The sequence below is a fragment of the Heteronotia binoei genome, chromosome 12 (genome assembly GCF_032191835.1).
Source record: "Heteronotia binoei isolate CCM8104 ecotype False Entrance Well chromosome 12, APGP_CSIRO_Hbin_v1, whole genome shotgun sequence".
Taxonomy (NCBI): domain Eukaryota; kingdom Metazoa; phylum Chordata; class Lepidosauria; order Squamata; family Gekkonidae; genus Heteronotia; species Heteronotia binoei.
Genome location: NC_083234.1, coordinates 2,054,004 through 2,070,937, shown reverse-complemented (window position 1 = coordinate 2,070,937; position 16,934 = coordinate 2,054,004). Strand labels below are relative to the sequence as shown.

Here is a 16,934-nt window from a genome sequence, read left to right as displayed (position 1 = left end):
GCCCGGTCTCATCAGATCTCAGAAGCTCAGCAGGATCGGCCCTGGCCAGTCCTTGGGTGGGAGACCTCCGAGGAAGCCCAGGGTTGCTGCGCAGAGGCAGGCTGGCAAACCACCTTTCTTCATATCTTGCCTTGACCTGAACTCCCCAGACCAGCTCAAACTCATCACATCTTGGAAGTTAAGTAGGGTTGGTCCTGGCTAGCACTTGGATGGGAGACCCCTAAGGAAGCCCAGGGTTGCTGCGCAGAGGCAGGCAAGGGCCAGCCGCCTCTGAGTGTCTCTTGCCTTGCCTTGGATGGCCCAGGCTAGCCCAGTCTCATCAGATCTCAGAAGCTCAGCAGGCTCAGCCCTGGCCAGTCCTTGGGTGGGAGACCCCCAAGGAAGCCCAGGGTTGCTGCGCAGAGGCAGGCTGGCAAACCACCTTTCTTCATATCTTGCCTTGACCTGAACTCCCCAGACCAGCTCAAACTCATCACATCTTGGAAGTTAAGTAGGGTTGGTCCTGGCTAGCACTTGGATGGGAGACCCCTAAGGAAGCCCAGGGTTGCTGTGCAGAGGCGGGCAAGGGCCAACCGCCTCTGAACGACTCTGGTCTTAGAAATGCTCCAGGATCACCATGCCAACGTATGTAATTATGCTTCGGGTTGAAGGTAGCAAGGGTTTCCACTCTATCTGCCGCCCCTCCAGGTTCCTCCCCCAGTCTGAGAGGTGACCGCAGTCTGAAATAGACATCTGAAAGAAATTTTACCCACTGACTTTTAAGGAATTTTATACTAGTACAGTTTTTTGTGTGATTCTTTAAATCCTGTTTTTTTTAATGAAATGATGTGCATTGCCCAGAGCCTGCAGCAGCAGAGTTCGGGTGCTACATATGTTTAACAAAATGAAGAAATAACTACACTACCGAACAGTATTTTCAATATTGTAGAGTTTAACACAGTAGTCAGATGTTTTGCTAGCTGTGTTATGGCCAGCATGGGGACCTGGGTTTGATTCTCATGCCTCCTCCCCCACCCCCACCCCACAAAACCAGTTGAATGCCCTTGGTGCCAGTCACTGTTCCTTCAGAACTCCCTCAGCCGCTCCTGCCTCACAAGACACCCATTATGGGGAAAGGAAGGCAATTGTAAAAACCAATTCTCCTCCACCACCACAGAGGTGCCCCAAAGGTGTGCAGGCTGCCCATTTCCCCTTATGCCTGCACAAGAAGAAAGGCTCTGGGAATAGACTTTTTAAAAAAATCATACCTGGGAACTAGTAGATCGTGGCAGTCTCTATAACGCTCTCTAGCAATGTCCAGGTTTGGGAAGGAGGGGTTGTGAAGAAGCTTTCTGGGTAAAAACAAAAGGAGTAAGAAATAATAGCGATGTTATGGTGGGGGTCTGCTGTAGACCACCAGGCCAGGCAGAGGACTTCGATGAGACACTCCTACAACAGACTGCAAAGTGCTCAAAGAGACAGGACATGGTGGTCATGGGAGAGTTCAGTTACCTAGGTATCTGTTGGAAGTCCAGCTCTGCTAAAAAGAACAGGTCGAGCAAATTCCTGTGAGTTGTTATTATTATTATGGTCTATGGTTGAGGCAAGCAGACGTCCTCCCCCTACTATTTGGGGCCAAGACTGTTGACATCTGGGGGCAACTTAGGCTGCCCACGATAATCACGCCTCCAGTGCTTCTACCATCCACGCCGTCTTAAGTGGTTGACTTAATGTATTGGTTTAATTGTTTTAACTATTTTGATGTTTTATTGTTGGTTTTAATGTTTTAGCTTGTTGGAATCTGCCCTGAGCCCTTCATGGGAAAGGCCGGGCTATAAATGTACCAAATAAATAAATAAATAAATATTTTTATTTATTTATATTCCGCCCATTCCCCTGTAGGGGCTCAGAGCCGAGTACAACATAAATAATAGCACCACAATAAAATCACAACAACATAATAATAAAAAACCCAATTACAATATTCAGTACAACAAAATGGTCTGGCAGGACAGTATAATAAAATTATGTAGTAGGACAGTACAGCAAATCAGCGCAGTAGGATAGTACAGTAGTGTGGGAGGGGAGGCCAACCGATCTAATGGATAAATGCCCACTACCTCACCCAAAGACCTGGCGGAACAGCTCCATTTTCCAGGCCCTCCAAAAGGCTAACAAGCCTGGTAGGGCCTGGATCTCCATAGGGAGCTGATTCCACCAGGTTGGGGCCAGGACTGAAAAGAACCTGGCCCCGGTAGAGGCGAGACAGGCATTGCTCGGGCGAGGGATAGTCAGCGACTTCCGGGGCATATATGGGAAGAGACAGTCCCACAGGTATGTTGGTCCCAGGCCACGCAAGGCTTTAAAAGTCAAAACTAGCACCTTGAAACGGATCCAGTACACTATAGGTAACCAGGCTTCAGAGGCAGGGAAGATGCGGAGAAATGACCGCATGGACATTATGCTGCCGCTGTCTCTGCATGGCCCATTGATGGTTCATGGGGGTAGTGGCTGCCGTCTCTGTGGCACCCTGCCTGCAAGCTGTTTGCCACAGTAGCTGAGCAAGGTTTCATTTTGGGTGGCCTGTCCATCAGAATGGCAGCTGCATGGGGTGGGGAGCAGCAGCTGGGGAATCTTTGGGTTGTCTTCGCTTTGGGGGTCTTCTAGGCCTTGAGGCACTGCAAGAAACAGGGTGCTGGCCCAGGGGGGCCCCTGCAGAGCTCATGTTCTTATGTCCCAGGAGGAGGGGAGGGCAGGGGCTGTGGCTGTGGCTCACTGGCAGAGCATCTGCTCAGCATGCAGAAGGTCCCAGGTTCAATCCCCGGCAGCATCTGCAGTTAAAAGAATCAGGTAGGAGGTGATGGGAAAGACCTCATCCTGAGACCTTGGGGAACAGCTGCCGGTCTGAGTAGACAAGACTGGTCCATCTTGCGGCTCTCAAACATCTGATGTTTATTCTATGTGGCTCTTACATCTGGCCCCCCCTGCATGACTACAGGAGGTCACAGAGCCCACCTGTGGTGCAGAGGAGCAGGAGAAGGGGCCCTGCGGTTGACACCTCCCTAGCTGGGCAGCAGACCTTCAGCAGTGAAAGACGGAGACAGGAGACAGGGGCTGTTTCTATTGGGGCCTGTGCTGCTGGTGCACATTCAGAAAGCTGAGTAGAGTTCCGAGGGTGGGATTTTAGCTGTCTGGGCAGACTTTGGAGCTGGGAACAGCACAGAGTCCTGCGTGGGTCAGAGCTCTCTGAGTGTGTGTGTGGGGGGGGGAGGGTGTCTGGGAAGGGCAAAGCTCTTTTGGGGCACAAAAGGGATGCAGCTGCCCCAGTGCCTCTCTCTGGTCTACTGGTCTAGGCTTCTCAACCCGCACGTTGTGGACTGGGCACCTTGCAGGGCTCCCTCATTCCCTCCAGCTTCTCTGTCTCCCTTTCTCCAGGGTCACCCCCCTTTGGAGCAGGGAGTGCAAAGGCCGGGCTTTGGGCCAGGCCCCTTGTAGGCCGGAGGCCCTGAAATGTGAGGCTGTATCCTTTGTGGTATTCCGGAGGGGGGGGGGGGATGCAGAGCTTTATAAACCTCACGAGTGTTTTTGGGTGGGTTGGAAACTGGGAGGCTGCCATTCAGAGTGGTCCAGCTCCTCCATCAGCCTGCGAACCTTCTGTTTGCTCAAGTCTTCGCTCTGCAAAGCAGGAGAGAAGAGAGAAGCGGCCCGTGAATCCCCAGGCAGGAACATGGCTGCAGCATGCAGCAGCCCAGACCAAGCGCAAGGCAGGCCCGGACTAGCAGCGAAATGTGCAGCGGCCCATCTGGGGAGGGGAGGGGGCCCTCTTTTGGAGCAGGCTGGGCTTGGATTCTTCTTCCCCGCCCCCCTCCCCCATGATAAAATCCCCAAAGCGACGAAAAGAGCAGGCTACCCCCGCTTTCCATAAAGACTGCCCCCCCACCTGGGGGACAAGGGGGGGCTGTGCTCCCTGTCCTGCCCTCCCCCCCTGCGGAAATGGGCAGGGCCGCTGTGAGTTCCTAGAGTGGGTGGCTTTGCCAGGCTGGGCAGATGTTCTGCACAGGGCAGGCTGGGCTTCTGGGCTCCATGGCCAGGGCTGCAGCAAGGGGGCTCTGGCTGTGGAGCGTGGCATGCAGAGGCCATGGGGGGCACGTGGCCCTCCCTCCTCGCCCCCCCCCCCAGTGTGCAGGCCAGGCAGCCCCATTGCTGCCCCTCCCCCTCCCCGGGTTAGGCAGCCTGGAAACAAATCCCTCCTGGGGTGGAACGAGGGGTATAAATATCCCAGGAGTGAAGTGATCTTTCCAGCTGCTATTAATAGGCCCCCAGAGACTCCGCCGGCCAGCAGTCGTGTGGCAGCTGACACTTAAAGGGACGGTGCCCCTTCCCTTCCTCCCGGCTGGGCGGCCAGTCTTCTGCAAGTGCCACCACCTGGCAGCTAGAGGGGCGGGGTGACCACAGCACCCACCTTCCCCAGGCCTGCCAGGGTTCTGGGCCTGCTCTTCTTTCTCCCTGGCTGCTCTCAGCCCGTCCCCGGCTCCACTCAGGGGCAGCAGCCTCTGCTCTTGGCCACCCGGGTGCCCCTCTTTCCCCACAGGCTGGGGGGCGGCAGGCAGCCCTTGGAGGTTTTGGCCCTGGCCAGCCCGCAGGAGCCTGGGGGGGGGGGAGGAGTGGCGGCTTCCTGTTTGTGGTCCCTGACCCCGGGTGACCTCCGCAGCCTTTCCCAAAGCAGCAGGCGCTGCGCCTGGCCTGGAGCGGGGCCACTGCCGCCTCCTCCTCCTCCTCCATGGGTGGGGGTGGGCAGAGCTGTGGCAGGGCTGCACTAGAATGAAGCTTGTGTTCGAATTGCTCTCCTGTTATTTATGTATTTACCTTTTAAACAAAGTAACTCCTATGAAAGACCGAAGAGGGAGCACGTGTCATATTCTTGCCTCCAGCGGGGGGCTTACCTAGTTATGGCTCGGGGCGGGGGGGGGGGTGAATTCTGCAAAAGGCTGGCCAGGCCCATGGGGGGCTTTTTGGCAGCCCCTCTTTATTTGGCAGCACCATTGATTTTTAAAAAAACTTTTTCATTCTGCCTCTCTGTTCCCAAAAGTTTTGATTTGAATGTCTTCTTAATGTCTACATAGGAGCGGCTCCACTGGAAACCACTTCCTGTACTCTCCCCCCCCCTGCTTCCTGAAGGGCCGCTGTTGGCCCTTCCTAGCAGCAGGGCCCTCCAGCCTGGTGGCACTCTGTGCCCTGCCCTCCCCCCCAGAGGGGGCGGGCCTGGTTCTCCCCTCCCTCCTTGCGAGGAGGTCACCCTGGAGGACTTAGAGCCCCACGCCTGCCCCCCCACCCCCAGGAAGGGCCTGCCTCTTGAGTGGGAGGGGAGTGCTTCCAGACCCATTCCAGCACCCAGCGAGGATGAGTCGAGGCACGGCTGGGCGGAGGAGGCAGCTGAATTTTGCTGGCCTTCCTTGGAGCCCCTCTGCCAGGCCCGTGGAGTGCTGCATGAGCCTCTCCATGTGCGCCATGACTGGGCCTGCCCACCTTGGTTGCTGCGTCGTCTTCTGTGCTGGTCTCCATCTTAGCTTGGCTGCACAGTGATGCAGACCCTTCTTCCAAGTAGCTTTGGAGAAGGGGTTCTCTTTCTTCCATTGCAGACCCCGAGGCTTCAGCTTGACCAGGGTGGGGACTACACAGCCTGCCCCATAGCTTCTGGATTGAGACCGTCACCGTGGCTGACCCCCGTTCCTCTTTCCTCTCCCCTGCAACAGGAAGACACCGCAGAGACTTGGAGCTTCCTCCGGACTCAGCCAATCAAATGCACCCGGACAGTAAACTGACCAATCATGGAAAGACAGGTAACAGCAGCGGCCAGCCCCAGCCCCACAATGTGAGCCAAGGCCCCACCTGCAGCCTGGGCACCAAGGGCGTAGGGGCAGGGAGCCATGGGGGCAAAGTGGGGCAGCCCCCTCCTGGCAGCTCTGGACTGAAACCCACCCAGGCGCCCCTCCCCGTCTTTGGGGCCGTGAAGGGCAAAGTGAAGCGGGAGCGCAGTGTTTCCGTGGACTCTGCAGAGCGGCGAGAAGGTCACGCAGCCTCCCTGGACAAGGAGCTGAAAGGTGAGGGCGCCCGTGTGGGGCCAGCTGGCCAGGGTGTGGGGCGGGGGGGGGGTGTCTTGCCCACCAAGGGGCTTCATGCTCTTCTTTCCCTTTCAGGGGAAGTGGCTCCCCGGAGCAAGCGGCGCTGCGTGCTGGAGAGGAAGCAGCCCTACAGTGGGGACGAGTGGTGCTCCGGCCCCGACAGCGAGGATGAGGAGAAGGCGCTTGGCGGCCCCCACAGTGAGTCCAGCTTGACTCTCCTGCCTTGTGGGCCCCCCGGGGGGGCATTGCAGGGGTTAGTTGGGGCCACAAACCTCCTCAGCCTCGGGGGGCTTCTTTCTGGCCCTGCGGGTTCAGAGTCCCCGTCCCCCCCCGCCGAGAACTGCCAGCAAGTTCCTGAACCTGTTAAAGAGTTTCCAGAGCAAGAAGTGAGAGCAAAAGTCCAGGCAAGGAAGAAGCGGGTCTCTCCCTCCGCTGCCTTCGCAGACAGTAGTGGCATTTCAGATGCTGCTGTCGTGCTGCCTGGAAGGCCCTCCAAACCATGAGGGTCCAGTTAGAAACAAATGCAACCACTCAGCCACAAAACCAGAAGCAGCACAACCGCCGCTGAGACGCAGTTCATAGTGCAACAGGAGGAGATGGGTTTCATGTGCTGCCTCCAAGGTGCTGGTGCAGGCAGGGGCAATGCTCCCTCTAAGCTGGGGAGCAAACGTTCTCCTTGGTGAGCCACTGCCATTGAGGTTGTGAGCCCCTGCATCATTTAGCTTGCTCTGCGGCCCTCCTTCCTGAGCCAAGACAGAAATGTGGGAGCTGGGGGCTAAAACACAATGAGCTGGCTCACACTCCCTCAGCTGAGAGGAAGCACTGGCCGAGGGGGGCAGGGGTGTTCCATAGCTGGAGTGATGGTGCTGAGAACCCCTCCCTCCCTCCCTCTGCTGTGAAGGGGGTATTGGAGGAGGGCCTCTGAGAGAGTGGGGCTGTAGGGCCCTGGGACCGAGAAGCCACCGTCACCTCTGGCAGCTCTTTTCTCTCTGCCTGTGGCCCCCAACGGCAAGACATGCCCTTTGGGTGGAGGCCAGAGGAGAGGGTGTCTTCCCCCTATCCAGGGTTCTTCTCAGTTGAGGCTCCTCCCTGCAAATCCTCTCGCACTCTTTGGTGCCCTTTCTTCAGGGTTCATTTTAAAGGGCTTTTTTCTACTGCAAATGTGCAGCTTCTGGAGAGACTGGCGTGGGGCCAAGGGGGCCACCCTACCTTCGTTTTACCTCTCCCCCCAAACTCTTCTCCCACCACACCTCATGGCTGTTGTCTTCCACATCCTGGGAAGAGCCCCTCTCTCCTAACATGAACCAAACTCCCCAGCTGGAGACCTGGGGTAGCGGCAACCACAGTGCTTTCTGGGGGCGGGGCAGTGTTTTAGTCTGAGCAGGAAATGCCATCTTAGGACGCAGCGGCCGCTTGAATGATTGGTGGACAGGACCCCCCCACCCCCCACCCTGCGCTGGAAACAGAAGTGTCCACAGTGGGGTGGGCGGGCTCAGCCCTCTCCCATCAGCCAAACCCTTCCAGGCAGAGCTGGGGGGTCCCCATTGTGTGCTGCCACCTGCTGGGCAATCTGCAGAAAGCAGAGTGCTGGAAAGGAGAGAGGTGGTGGTCACGGTGCACCCCCCCCCCGCCACCAAACACACGCCTCTGCCGCGGCCCCTTCCCCTCCATGACTGCTGCCTCTGTGGGAGAGTCCTGCTCACCCCGTCCGGCCGGCCCCCTTGCCTTGCAGATTGTAATGTAGTGGAGTCGGCGATGACCGCAGCCTCGCAGCTGGGCCCAGGGTCCAATCCGCTGCCAGCCCTGAGTGAGAACAATGCATCCGGCACCCCTCCCACTTCGGCCCCCAGCCTGCGGCCCGAGACGGGGAGTGGGGGTGGGAAGCAGCCCCTGCAGGTGGTCTACGTCTTCACCACCCACCTGGCCAACACGTGAGTGCAGCCCGCAGAGCTGGTCTCTCTTCCACGCCTCTCCTCCAATACGCTGGGTTGGGGGGGGATCCAAGGGGGGCATTTCTGCTAGAACCACCCCACTCTCCCCCACCCCCTCCCTTCTGTTGGTCTGCTCCCGGCTTGGCTGGGGGCTGGGGTGCATTCCAGGCTGTTTGAGGCACAGCTGCTCTTCGCTTCAGCCCTTCACCTCCTGGGTGGGCGAGGGGGGGATGGGGGCTGTTCCTCACCCCCCCGGCAGGGCCTTGAGGTCCCCCTGACTGCTGCCGCGGCCTTTTCAGGGCTGCGGATGCCGTACTTCAGGGCCGAGCGGACTCCATTCTCGGCTACCACCAGCAGCACGTTCCCCGGGCCAAGCTGGACCAGGTAGGAGACGGGCTGGGGGGAGGGGCTGGATACTGACCTCACGGATCCCCTCCCTTTCTTCTCCCTTCAACAGCCGGGTGAGGAAGGCTGGGCTGAGCGTGTGGGGCTGGGCCAAGGACACCCTGGCCGAGGGAGGAGGGATTCCAGCCTGGGCCCCCCAGATCCACCCAGGCCCTTGCCCCAGGCGGGCGGAGCTGTGACGAGCCTCCCCTTTCTCTCCCCTTCCTCAGGTCCCTGCCTCCAAGATGGCCGCAGTGCCGGAGCCGCTGCCCTTGAGCCCCTCTCCCGCCAGCACCCCCCAGTCTCAGACCGCCGCGCCACCCAGCAGCCAAGCTCAAGGGCCGCCTCCGCCTCATGCCCCACCCCCCCAGCCTCCGGCTCCTGCCCCACTGGGCCTTGGCCAAGGACCGCTGCCCTCCACGAACGCCCTGCCTCCAGAGGGGGCAGCTGCCGCTGACGACACCCGGAGAGACCTCACCCCCAACTCGGTGGGCAATGGCGGCGGCAGCAGCACAGCCCCCAGCAGCACCCATCCCAACACCCCCACGGCCGGGAGTGCTGCAGATGGCCTGCTTGGGGAAGGAGCCCCACCCGGCCCCCCCTCTGCAGGGAATGGCCCCCGCCACCCGCTGAACACCGAAGGCCTCTCCAAGGAGCAGCTGGAGCACCGAGAGCGGTCGCTACAGACCCTGCGGGACATCGAACGCCTGCTCCTGCGCAGCACCGAGGCCGAGCCCTTCCTCAAGGGGGGGGCCCAGGGGCCGAGCGAGGGAGGAGGCCTTCTGCTGCCCCAGGCCCCTCCCCCCCAGCCGCCAGCCCCCCCCGCCAGCTCCAGCATGAAGAAGTACGAAGAGCCGCCTCTGCAGTCCATGATCTCGCAGACCCAGAGCCTGGGGGGGCCGGGCTTGGAGCCAGAGGGGGCCGTGCCCCCCGGGGTCGACATGGGCCAGCAGATGAACCTGATGATGCAGCGGCTGGGCCAGGACAGCCTGACACCGGAGCAGGTGGCCTGGCGCAAGCTGCAGGAGGAGTACTACGAGGAGAAGCGCCGCAAAGAGGAGCAGGTCGGCATCCACGGGGGCCGGCCCTTACCGGAGATGCTGCTGCCGCCGCCCCCGCCGCCACAGGCCATGAGCGGCATGATGCTGCGGGGGCCTCCCCCGCCCTACCACAGCAAGCCCGGGGAGCAGTGGCTGCTGCGTGGCATGCCCGTGGACCCTCTGCCCGACCCCATGCAGATGCGGGCCCCCTTTGCCGGAGCACGCTTCCCCGGAGGCGGCGGCCAGATGCAGCGGGGCTTTGGGGGGATGCAGGCTGTGGCCCCCCTTGAGCCCCTGAGCGCCATGCAGCGCCCGGCAAGGCCCGCCCTGGCCTGGAGCGAGGAGATGCCCCTGGGCGGCCCTGGGAACTTTGCCCCCGGGAACCTGCCTTACCCGCCAGGGCAGGGCGAGGCCGAGCGCTTCCTCACCCCCCGGGTGCGGGAAGAGATGCTGCGGCAGCAGCAGCAGCTGCTGGAGAAACGGCAGGGCGGGATGCAGCGGCCGCTCGGCATGGAGATGGAGCGCCTGCTGCAGGCCCATCGGCAGGTGGAGCCCGGCCTCTTTGCAGGGGAGGCGCTGGGCCTGGAGTTTGGGGGGGCGCGGGCAGTGCTGAGCCCCCCCCTGCGGGAGCTGGAGGCCTCCTTGGGGCCCGGCAACCTCAACATGAACATGAACCTCAACATGAACATGAACTTGAATGTGCAGATGGCGCCGCAGCAGCAGCAGCAGCAGATGTTGATGTCGCAGAAGCTGGTGCCCGCGGAGGAGGTGGCTCGGGCACGTGCGCCCAGCGGCAACGGAGCCATGGTGGGGACCCCCCACAAGATGCTGATGGGCTCGCCGTTCCCTGGGCAAGGGCAGCAGCAGGGCCAGGGCCCCTACCCAGCCGTGTCGCAGGAGATGGGAAGCGCGCCAGAGATGTTTGGGACCACCCGGCTCAGCCACATCCCCCTGCCCCCCACCACCCACGCCCCCTCTGCACACGTGCCCCAAGCCCCCACTAGGGGCCTCGGCCGGCGCCCTTCGGACCTGGCCCTCAACATGGGGCAGATGAACTCTCCCGGCGTGGGTCGCCTGAAGTCCCCGACGCTCAGCCAGGTGCACTCCCCACTGGGCAACTCCCCTTCTTCCAACCTGAAGTCCCCCCAGACGCCCTCGGCTATGGTCAGCCTGCCAGCTGCCGGTGCCCCCAGCGGGGGGCCACTCAAGTCCCCTCAGGTGCTCAGCTCTGTGCTCAACGTCCGCTCCCCCACCAGCTCTCCCGGCCACCTCAAGTCGCCATCCATGGCCGCATCCTCACCAGGCTGGGCACCATCGCCCAAAAATGCCCTCTCCAGCCCTGGCATTGGGCAGAGCAAGCCAGCCCTCGGACTGAGCAACTCTGCACCCCTGGGCAACATCGAGCAAGGTAAAGGGCATCTTCTCCTGGCTCCTCCGGGTGCTGGGGGGTTGAGAAGGGAACGGGGAGGCCCAGGCAGGAGCCCCGGGTGAAACAGAGGCAGGAGGGGTGTTCCTGCAGACAGACAGACAGACAGACAATTGCTGCAACCCTGAGGCTGCAGCTGGACCGAAAGCAGGGTGTCCCGCAAAAGTCCCTTCTTCATTAGAGAAGAGGAGATCCGATTTCGTTGGAAATCAGTTTGTTTTAATGAGCCAATGAGTCCATACCCTGTAAGAAAATGTGTGACTTTCCAGCTGAGAAGGTGTTTCAGCCCTTCTGCCCTGGGTTCTGTGAGGAAAGGCTGAAGGAGCCGGGCATGTTTAGCCTGGAGAGGAGGAGGCTGAGAGGTGACGTGATCACCATCTTCAAGGGCTCGAAGGGCTGTCCTATTATAGAGGATGGGGTGGAATTATTTTCTGTGGCCCCAGAAGGCCAGACCAGAACCAGTGGGTTGAAGTTAAATCCAAAGAGTTTCCAGCTCAGGCTCATGGCCAGAAAATTTTAGACGGGGGTTGGGGGGAGTAGATAACATTTTAGGTGTGTGGGGGGTGACAAAATGACATTGCAAACTTTTCCAAAAAACAGCCTGCCATTGGTTACCCTAGCATTCTTGGGATCTCTAGGAGCCCCGTCGGCACGCTGGAAAGAGAGTTCGGGGCCTGGCCTGGCCCGGCTTCTCGGGCAGAGCGAAGGTCAGGGCTTGGTGGGGGTGGGGTGCTGGTGTTCGGGCTCACTGCAGAGCAGCAGAGGTCCCCCCGGGCTCCGGGGACTGTTTGGGGGTGTGCACAGGGCGCCGATCCACCAGGAAGGTAGCCAGGAGCGAGCTGTGTGGAGCAATTTCCTCAGGTGTAGAGGAGGGGAAGGTTGAGGTTCCAGCCCGCCCTGGAAGGGGGCGCCTCCCCCTTCAGAAAGGAGACGCCCACCGGATTCTTGCTATAGCTTCTGCTGCTGGGGTTGCTGCCCCTCCATCCCCTCCTTGTGGCCTGCGCCTCCTCCCCCTCCTCCTCCTGCTGCTATTCTGGGGCCGCTTGGAGGCCCTCCAATGGGGGGGGCATGCAAATGGAAGGGGGGGTTGAATGGAGTGTCCGGCCCCACTGTGGCTACAGGCCTGTTCTGGCTTAACATGAGGAAGAACTTCCTGACAGTTCCTGAGTGGAAGAGACTTCCTCCCTGGGAGGTGGGGGGTGGCCACCTGGCAGCAGTGAGGCCCCTGTGAATGAGGCGGATCCTGAGCAGGAGAGCAGGAAGGGCTCCTCAGGGCTGAGTTCTCGTGGCCCCTTCTTGCTCAGCCAGGGAAATGCTGGCTTTGGGGCCACTTTCCTGCAGGCCAGTTCGGCCAGGGATCCTGGAGGGTCTTCTGGGGTCGCTGGGGGTGTGCGTGTGTGTTTGTGAGTTTCCTGCCTTGTGCCGGGGGTTGAGCTTTGAGGTCCCTTCCAGCTCTGAGATTCTAATCAGCACATTTGCCCAGCTGTGCTGGGTGGGGGGAGATCTCCTCTGAGCTGCTGCCCCCCTCCCCCCCAGCAGCACAAGGCAGAGCTCGCCGTGGCTGGAGGCTCCGCTCAGGCCTCCCTCGCTGTGTTTGCCCTTGCAGGTCCTCAGAGCAGCTCCTCTGCCCCCCCTGGCAACCCCAACCTGCCTTTTCCTTCCTCTCCAGACCCGCCCCCGTCCCAGAACCCCCTCTCGCTCATGATGAGCCAGATGTCCAAGTACGCCATGCCCAGCTCCACCCCTCTCTACCACAACGCCATCAAGACCATCGCCACCTCTGATGACGAGATGCTGCCAGACCGGCCGATGCTGCCGCCGGGGGGCATGGCAGGTAGGTCATGGCGGGGGGGGGGGGCTTGCCTGGGATCCCCCAGTGCTGGAGTGAGGCTGGCGGGGGGGGGAGAGAGGGGTGCGGTGCTGATGGCTTCCTCTGCTCTGTCATTTTGGAGGGGGGAGCACTGGCCTGCACACCCTGAAGGGCTGCTGGGAATTTAGCACCCAGATGAGCAGTGGGCTTGAGACGGGGGGTGGGGGCAGCATGGAGCCCTCACACCTCGGGGGGGGGGGGGGAGGGATGCTGATTCTCCAGAGGCTGCTCAATCAGTGGGCCAGAGGTGTGGTTTTCTCTCTGGGGAGATCTCTGCTGCGGGCTGACGGCGCTGTTCTCTTTCCTTCCGGCAGGCGTGGGAAGCACCCAGCCCAACCAGCTGCACATGAACTCTGTGGGGGGGGCTGCCCCAGCACAGAGCCCGATGGCCCTCAGCCTCCCCGGGCAGCAGCCGCTCTCCCATGAGCCTCCGGCACCCAGCCTGGCCTCCCCAAGCCCACTGGGCCCCAACATTCCCCTGCACAGCAGCGCTCCACCCCAGCCCGCACTGATGCTGCCCCCCGGGGCCCAGGACCCGCTCGGCCAGTCGTGCGGCCCCCCCGGCCAGCTGGTGTTCCCCACTCGCCTCCAGCAGCCCCCCACCAATGGGGGCGGCCTGCCTGGGGTGGGGGGGCCAGGTGTGCCGCAGCAGCAGCAGCACTACGCACCCGGCTTGGGGCTGCCCCCAGAGGAGCTGCCCCCACCGCAGCGCATGGGGGGGAGGATGCCCGAGCCCTACCCCCCCGCTGTACTCCCCGGCGTGGCTTCGGTGCTGAACGACCCCGAGCTGAGTGACGTCATCCGCCCCACGCCCACCGGCATCCCGGAGTTCGACCTGTCGCGCATCATCCCCTCCGAGAAACCCAGCAGCACTCTGCAGTACTTCCCAAAGGGCGACGGGCAGCCCCCCAAGGCACAGCCCCCCTCCAACCTCCACCTCATGAACCTGCAGAACATGATGGTGGAGCAGGCCCCGGCTCGGCCCGGCCCCCAGGGCATGCCCCGCTCCATGGCCATGTGCCACCCCGGACAGGTGCCCGTGCTGAGCAGGACAGGCCTGGCGCCCCAGCAAGCCATGATGGGCAACAGCATGCACCAGGGCATGATGCTGCCCCAGCAGAGCCTGATGGCCCAGCAGAACTTCCTGCTGATGCAGGCCAAGCAGCGCAGCATGTCCGTGTCGGGCGAGATGTATGCCCCCCCGGGCCACCTGCTCTCCCCCCAGGGCTCCCTCATGGGCCCTCCCCCGCAGCAGAACCTCCTGGTCTCGCATCCCATGCGCCAGCGCAGCGTCTCCCTGGACAGCCAGATGAGCTACGGGGGACCGGGAGCTGGCAGCATGGCCAACCTGCCCTTCTGAGGACGCCAGTTGGGTTTGAACCAGCCCTGCGTGTGAATCCTTCTTCCTTCCTTCCTCCCTCTCTGCTTTTCGTGAAGAGAAGCAGCCGACATGTGCAAGAGGGATCGGGAAAGCTGTAAATAGGTGGGGGGAAGCAACAACGAAGTTTTGCTGGTTTGAAATTGTTGTATTTCTGTGTTTTAATAGAAGCCTCAAAAACCTGTTTTGAATGAAACCAACAATCCCACTGACCCAAAGCCAGCTCCTTGTGGCGCCCCAGGCAGGTCTTTGCCCCACCCCCTCCTCCATCTAGCTGAGGCAGCAGGCAACCCCCCCCCCAGAGCAGGGGCTGGGGGGCAGGGAGAGGCAGGCAGTGCTGTCACCCCGTCAGGGCCTGTGGCTCAAGGCCTTGGAACGAACCCACCCTCTTCCTGCCCCCAATTCAAGTCTCCTTGAGAGCATTTTGCCACCGTTGGAGGCCAGAAACAGCTGGGGGGTCCTGCTCTGTGAGAATTTCTCAAGTGTTTGTTTTGAATTTGTTCCTAAGAGGGGAATAGTCCCATTTTAACCCATACATACCCCCCTTTCCTTCCTGGAACTGCCCTGTTTGCACAGAGAGCAGAAGGGAAGAGGGGCTTTCCTGGCCGCCCTCTCCACCCAGCACTGCAGCAGGCCTGGGGCTTGACTCTGCTCTGTTGGGGAAGGGCCTTGAAGCTGCCCCAGGGCTTCCTTGCCAGGCCAGCTCATGGCACCAGACTTGCAGCTCCCTCTATTGACAAAGCCATAAACTGATGCCCCATTTCAGCTTCCAGTTTGGCCCGTGGCTTGTCCCACACCCATCTCCCCACAGAAGACCAAGATGAAGGGGTGTGGTCAGGGCAGGGGGTCCGGTCAATAATGGGGGGGGGCAGGTGGGAATAAGCCCATTGCCCGGAGAAGCTGCTGCTTGGCCCCGTCTGCAGGCAGCCCTGTCCATTGGTGGCCCCTCCCTCCCTCCCTCCCTCCTGTGGTGTCTCGTTTGCCAGCCCCTGCCTGCCTGCCTGCCTCGCCTTGCGCTGTGAATGTTGTCCTGTCTTGCGTCTTGTGCTTCTTGCTCCACTGCCTGGCCCGTGCAGGGCCTGCTCCCTGTTGACCCCCCATCCCCTCTGTTCCTAGCGGCAGCCTCTCCGCTTGCTCCAGGCAAAGCCCAGCAGTCCCTGATGCCCGGTGGAGTGGGGGCTGCCCAGTTGCCTGTCATCCTGGGGGGGGCGGAATCCTACCCCTCCATGCATTTTGTACCATTCTATAAATATATATAAATATATATATATATAAATATAAATATATAAATACAATATGTGAGGACATCTTCTTGGTTTTTATTTTGAAATGATTTCTAGGCTTGTTTTTGGGTATCCGTGCTGCTTGTAACGTATTGATTGACCTGTTTTATAGGGTGCTTTTTTATTAAAAAGAGACATTTCAAACCTTGCCCGGAGGACGGCTTTTGCTGGCATCTTTGGCGGGGAGGTGGGGTGGGGGGCAGGCAAGAGCGGCAGCTGCCAGGGAAAGGAAGCAGTGCAGCCTTCCTCAAAGCCACCTGAGCCCCAAGAGGCTGGCAGAGGGCTGCACTCTGCACATGCTCAGAGACACTCAGTATGTCCTCTATTCCAGGTTCCTTCGAAGGCCTGCTTCACTTATTGAGGGTGCCCTCAAATGCTCTGTACTGCCACAGGAGTCCCAGTTTCTGAGTGTGGAGGACGGGTCAATGGGGGTGAGGTATTTGTGAATTTCCGGCATAGTACAGGGGGTTGGACAAAGGGACCCGGGAGGTCCTTTCCAGCACTATGTTTCTGTGGTGCCAACAGCAATCTCTTCAGGCAGGCGCGCACACACACACACTCTGTCTGGGACTTAAAAAATTGCTGGCGAGGGCAGTGAGAGCAGGGGGGATGCAGCATTGCTGGGCAGGTGGGCAGTCCCAGTCCAAGGAGCAGCCAATGGGAAGCCTGAAGAGCTGCTGCCAGTTGGAGTCCACAAGAGTCACGGGGGGGGGGGGGGGACCTCAGGCAGGGGTCTCTGGGTTTCACACCTCCTTTGAAGCAGCGTAGCTCTGCAGTCCTCCCCACCCTGGTTTTCTGCTGCACAAGCCTTTGAGCTGCTATGCCCTGCCACCTTCCTTCTGAGCTAATGGGGGGGGGGGGATTCAGGGCTCAAAAGGGCAGGGGGGGCAGCAGCCAAGCCTGTTGGATGGACCATTGGCTGGCCCAGGGGACTTGGGCCCCTGTCCGAGGGGCTTCCTGCCGGACTCTTCGAAGAAGGGGCTGCAGGGACCCTGCCCTTTGCTGCTGCCACAGACAGCCTAGCAGGACCACCCACCTTGATCTCCTGCCCCCCCCCCGCTGGGGGGTAAATTCACAGAGGTGGCAGCGGGGGGGGTGTTCCTCTGGCCTGGGGGTGGGGTTGAAAGAGTCCTGCTTGCGCAGGTGAAAGCGAGGCTGCTGCTTGTTTTGCATGGTTAAGGTGGGGGGAGGGCTCAGATGGACTGAGAAGGCCCGTGTGCCCAACTTCCTGGGCAGAGCAGGGCAGGCTTTACTGAGCAAGACAGAACAGATGGCAAAAAGCAGATGTGTTGACCTCCCTTCGCTCGACTCGCCCTCTCCAGCAGCTGTGCCCTCCCACTGGACTCTCTGGGGTCCCCACAGCCTCCTCTGCCGCCTGCCAAAAGCTCCCCAGGTGGGAAATGGCAGCTGCCCCCATTTTCAGGGACAGAAAGGGGGTTGGGGGCAAGTAATGCGGTGCCCAGGGAAGAAAGAAGCTGCTGTGCTTAGCAAAAGCAGGATCTCAACCCTGATGGCAGTTGA

General features: G+C 60.6%; 1 protein-coding gene across 1 annotated transcript; it reads left to right on the top strand.

The window, feature by feature from the left end:
* Positions 1–5,700: 5,700 nt before the first annotated feature.
* BCL9L (BCL9 like) lies at positions 5,701–14,327 on the top strand. Its single transcript, XM_060250889.1, has 7 exons — positions 5,701–6,080; positions 6,177–6,299; positions 7,834–8,032; positions 8,332–8,416; positions 8,647–10,864; positions 12,552–12,716; positions 13,067–14,327. The coding sequence occupies exons 1-7, from the start codon at positions 5,780–5,782 to the stop codon at positions 14,110–14,112; spliced, it is 4,137 nt and encodes a 1,378-aa protein (XP_060106872.1). The 5' UTR covers positions 5,701–5,779; the 3' UTR covers positions 14,113–14,327.
* Positions 14,328–16,934: the final 2,607 nt, after the last annotated feature.

Coding starts and splice junctions, on each gene's coding strand:
- BCL9L (XM_060250889.1), top strand. CDS start 5,780: ATGCACCCGGACAGTAAACTGACCAATCATGGAAAGACAGGTAACAGC. Junction 6,300..7,833: donor GGCGCTTGGCGGCCCCCACA/GTGAGTCCAGCT, acceptor CTTGCCTTGCAG/ATTGTAATGTAGTGGAGTCG. Junction 8,417..8,646: donor CCCGGGCCAAGCTGGACCAG/GTAGGAGACGGG, acceptor CCCCTTCCTCAG/GTCCCTGCCTCCAAGATGGC.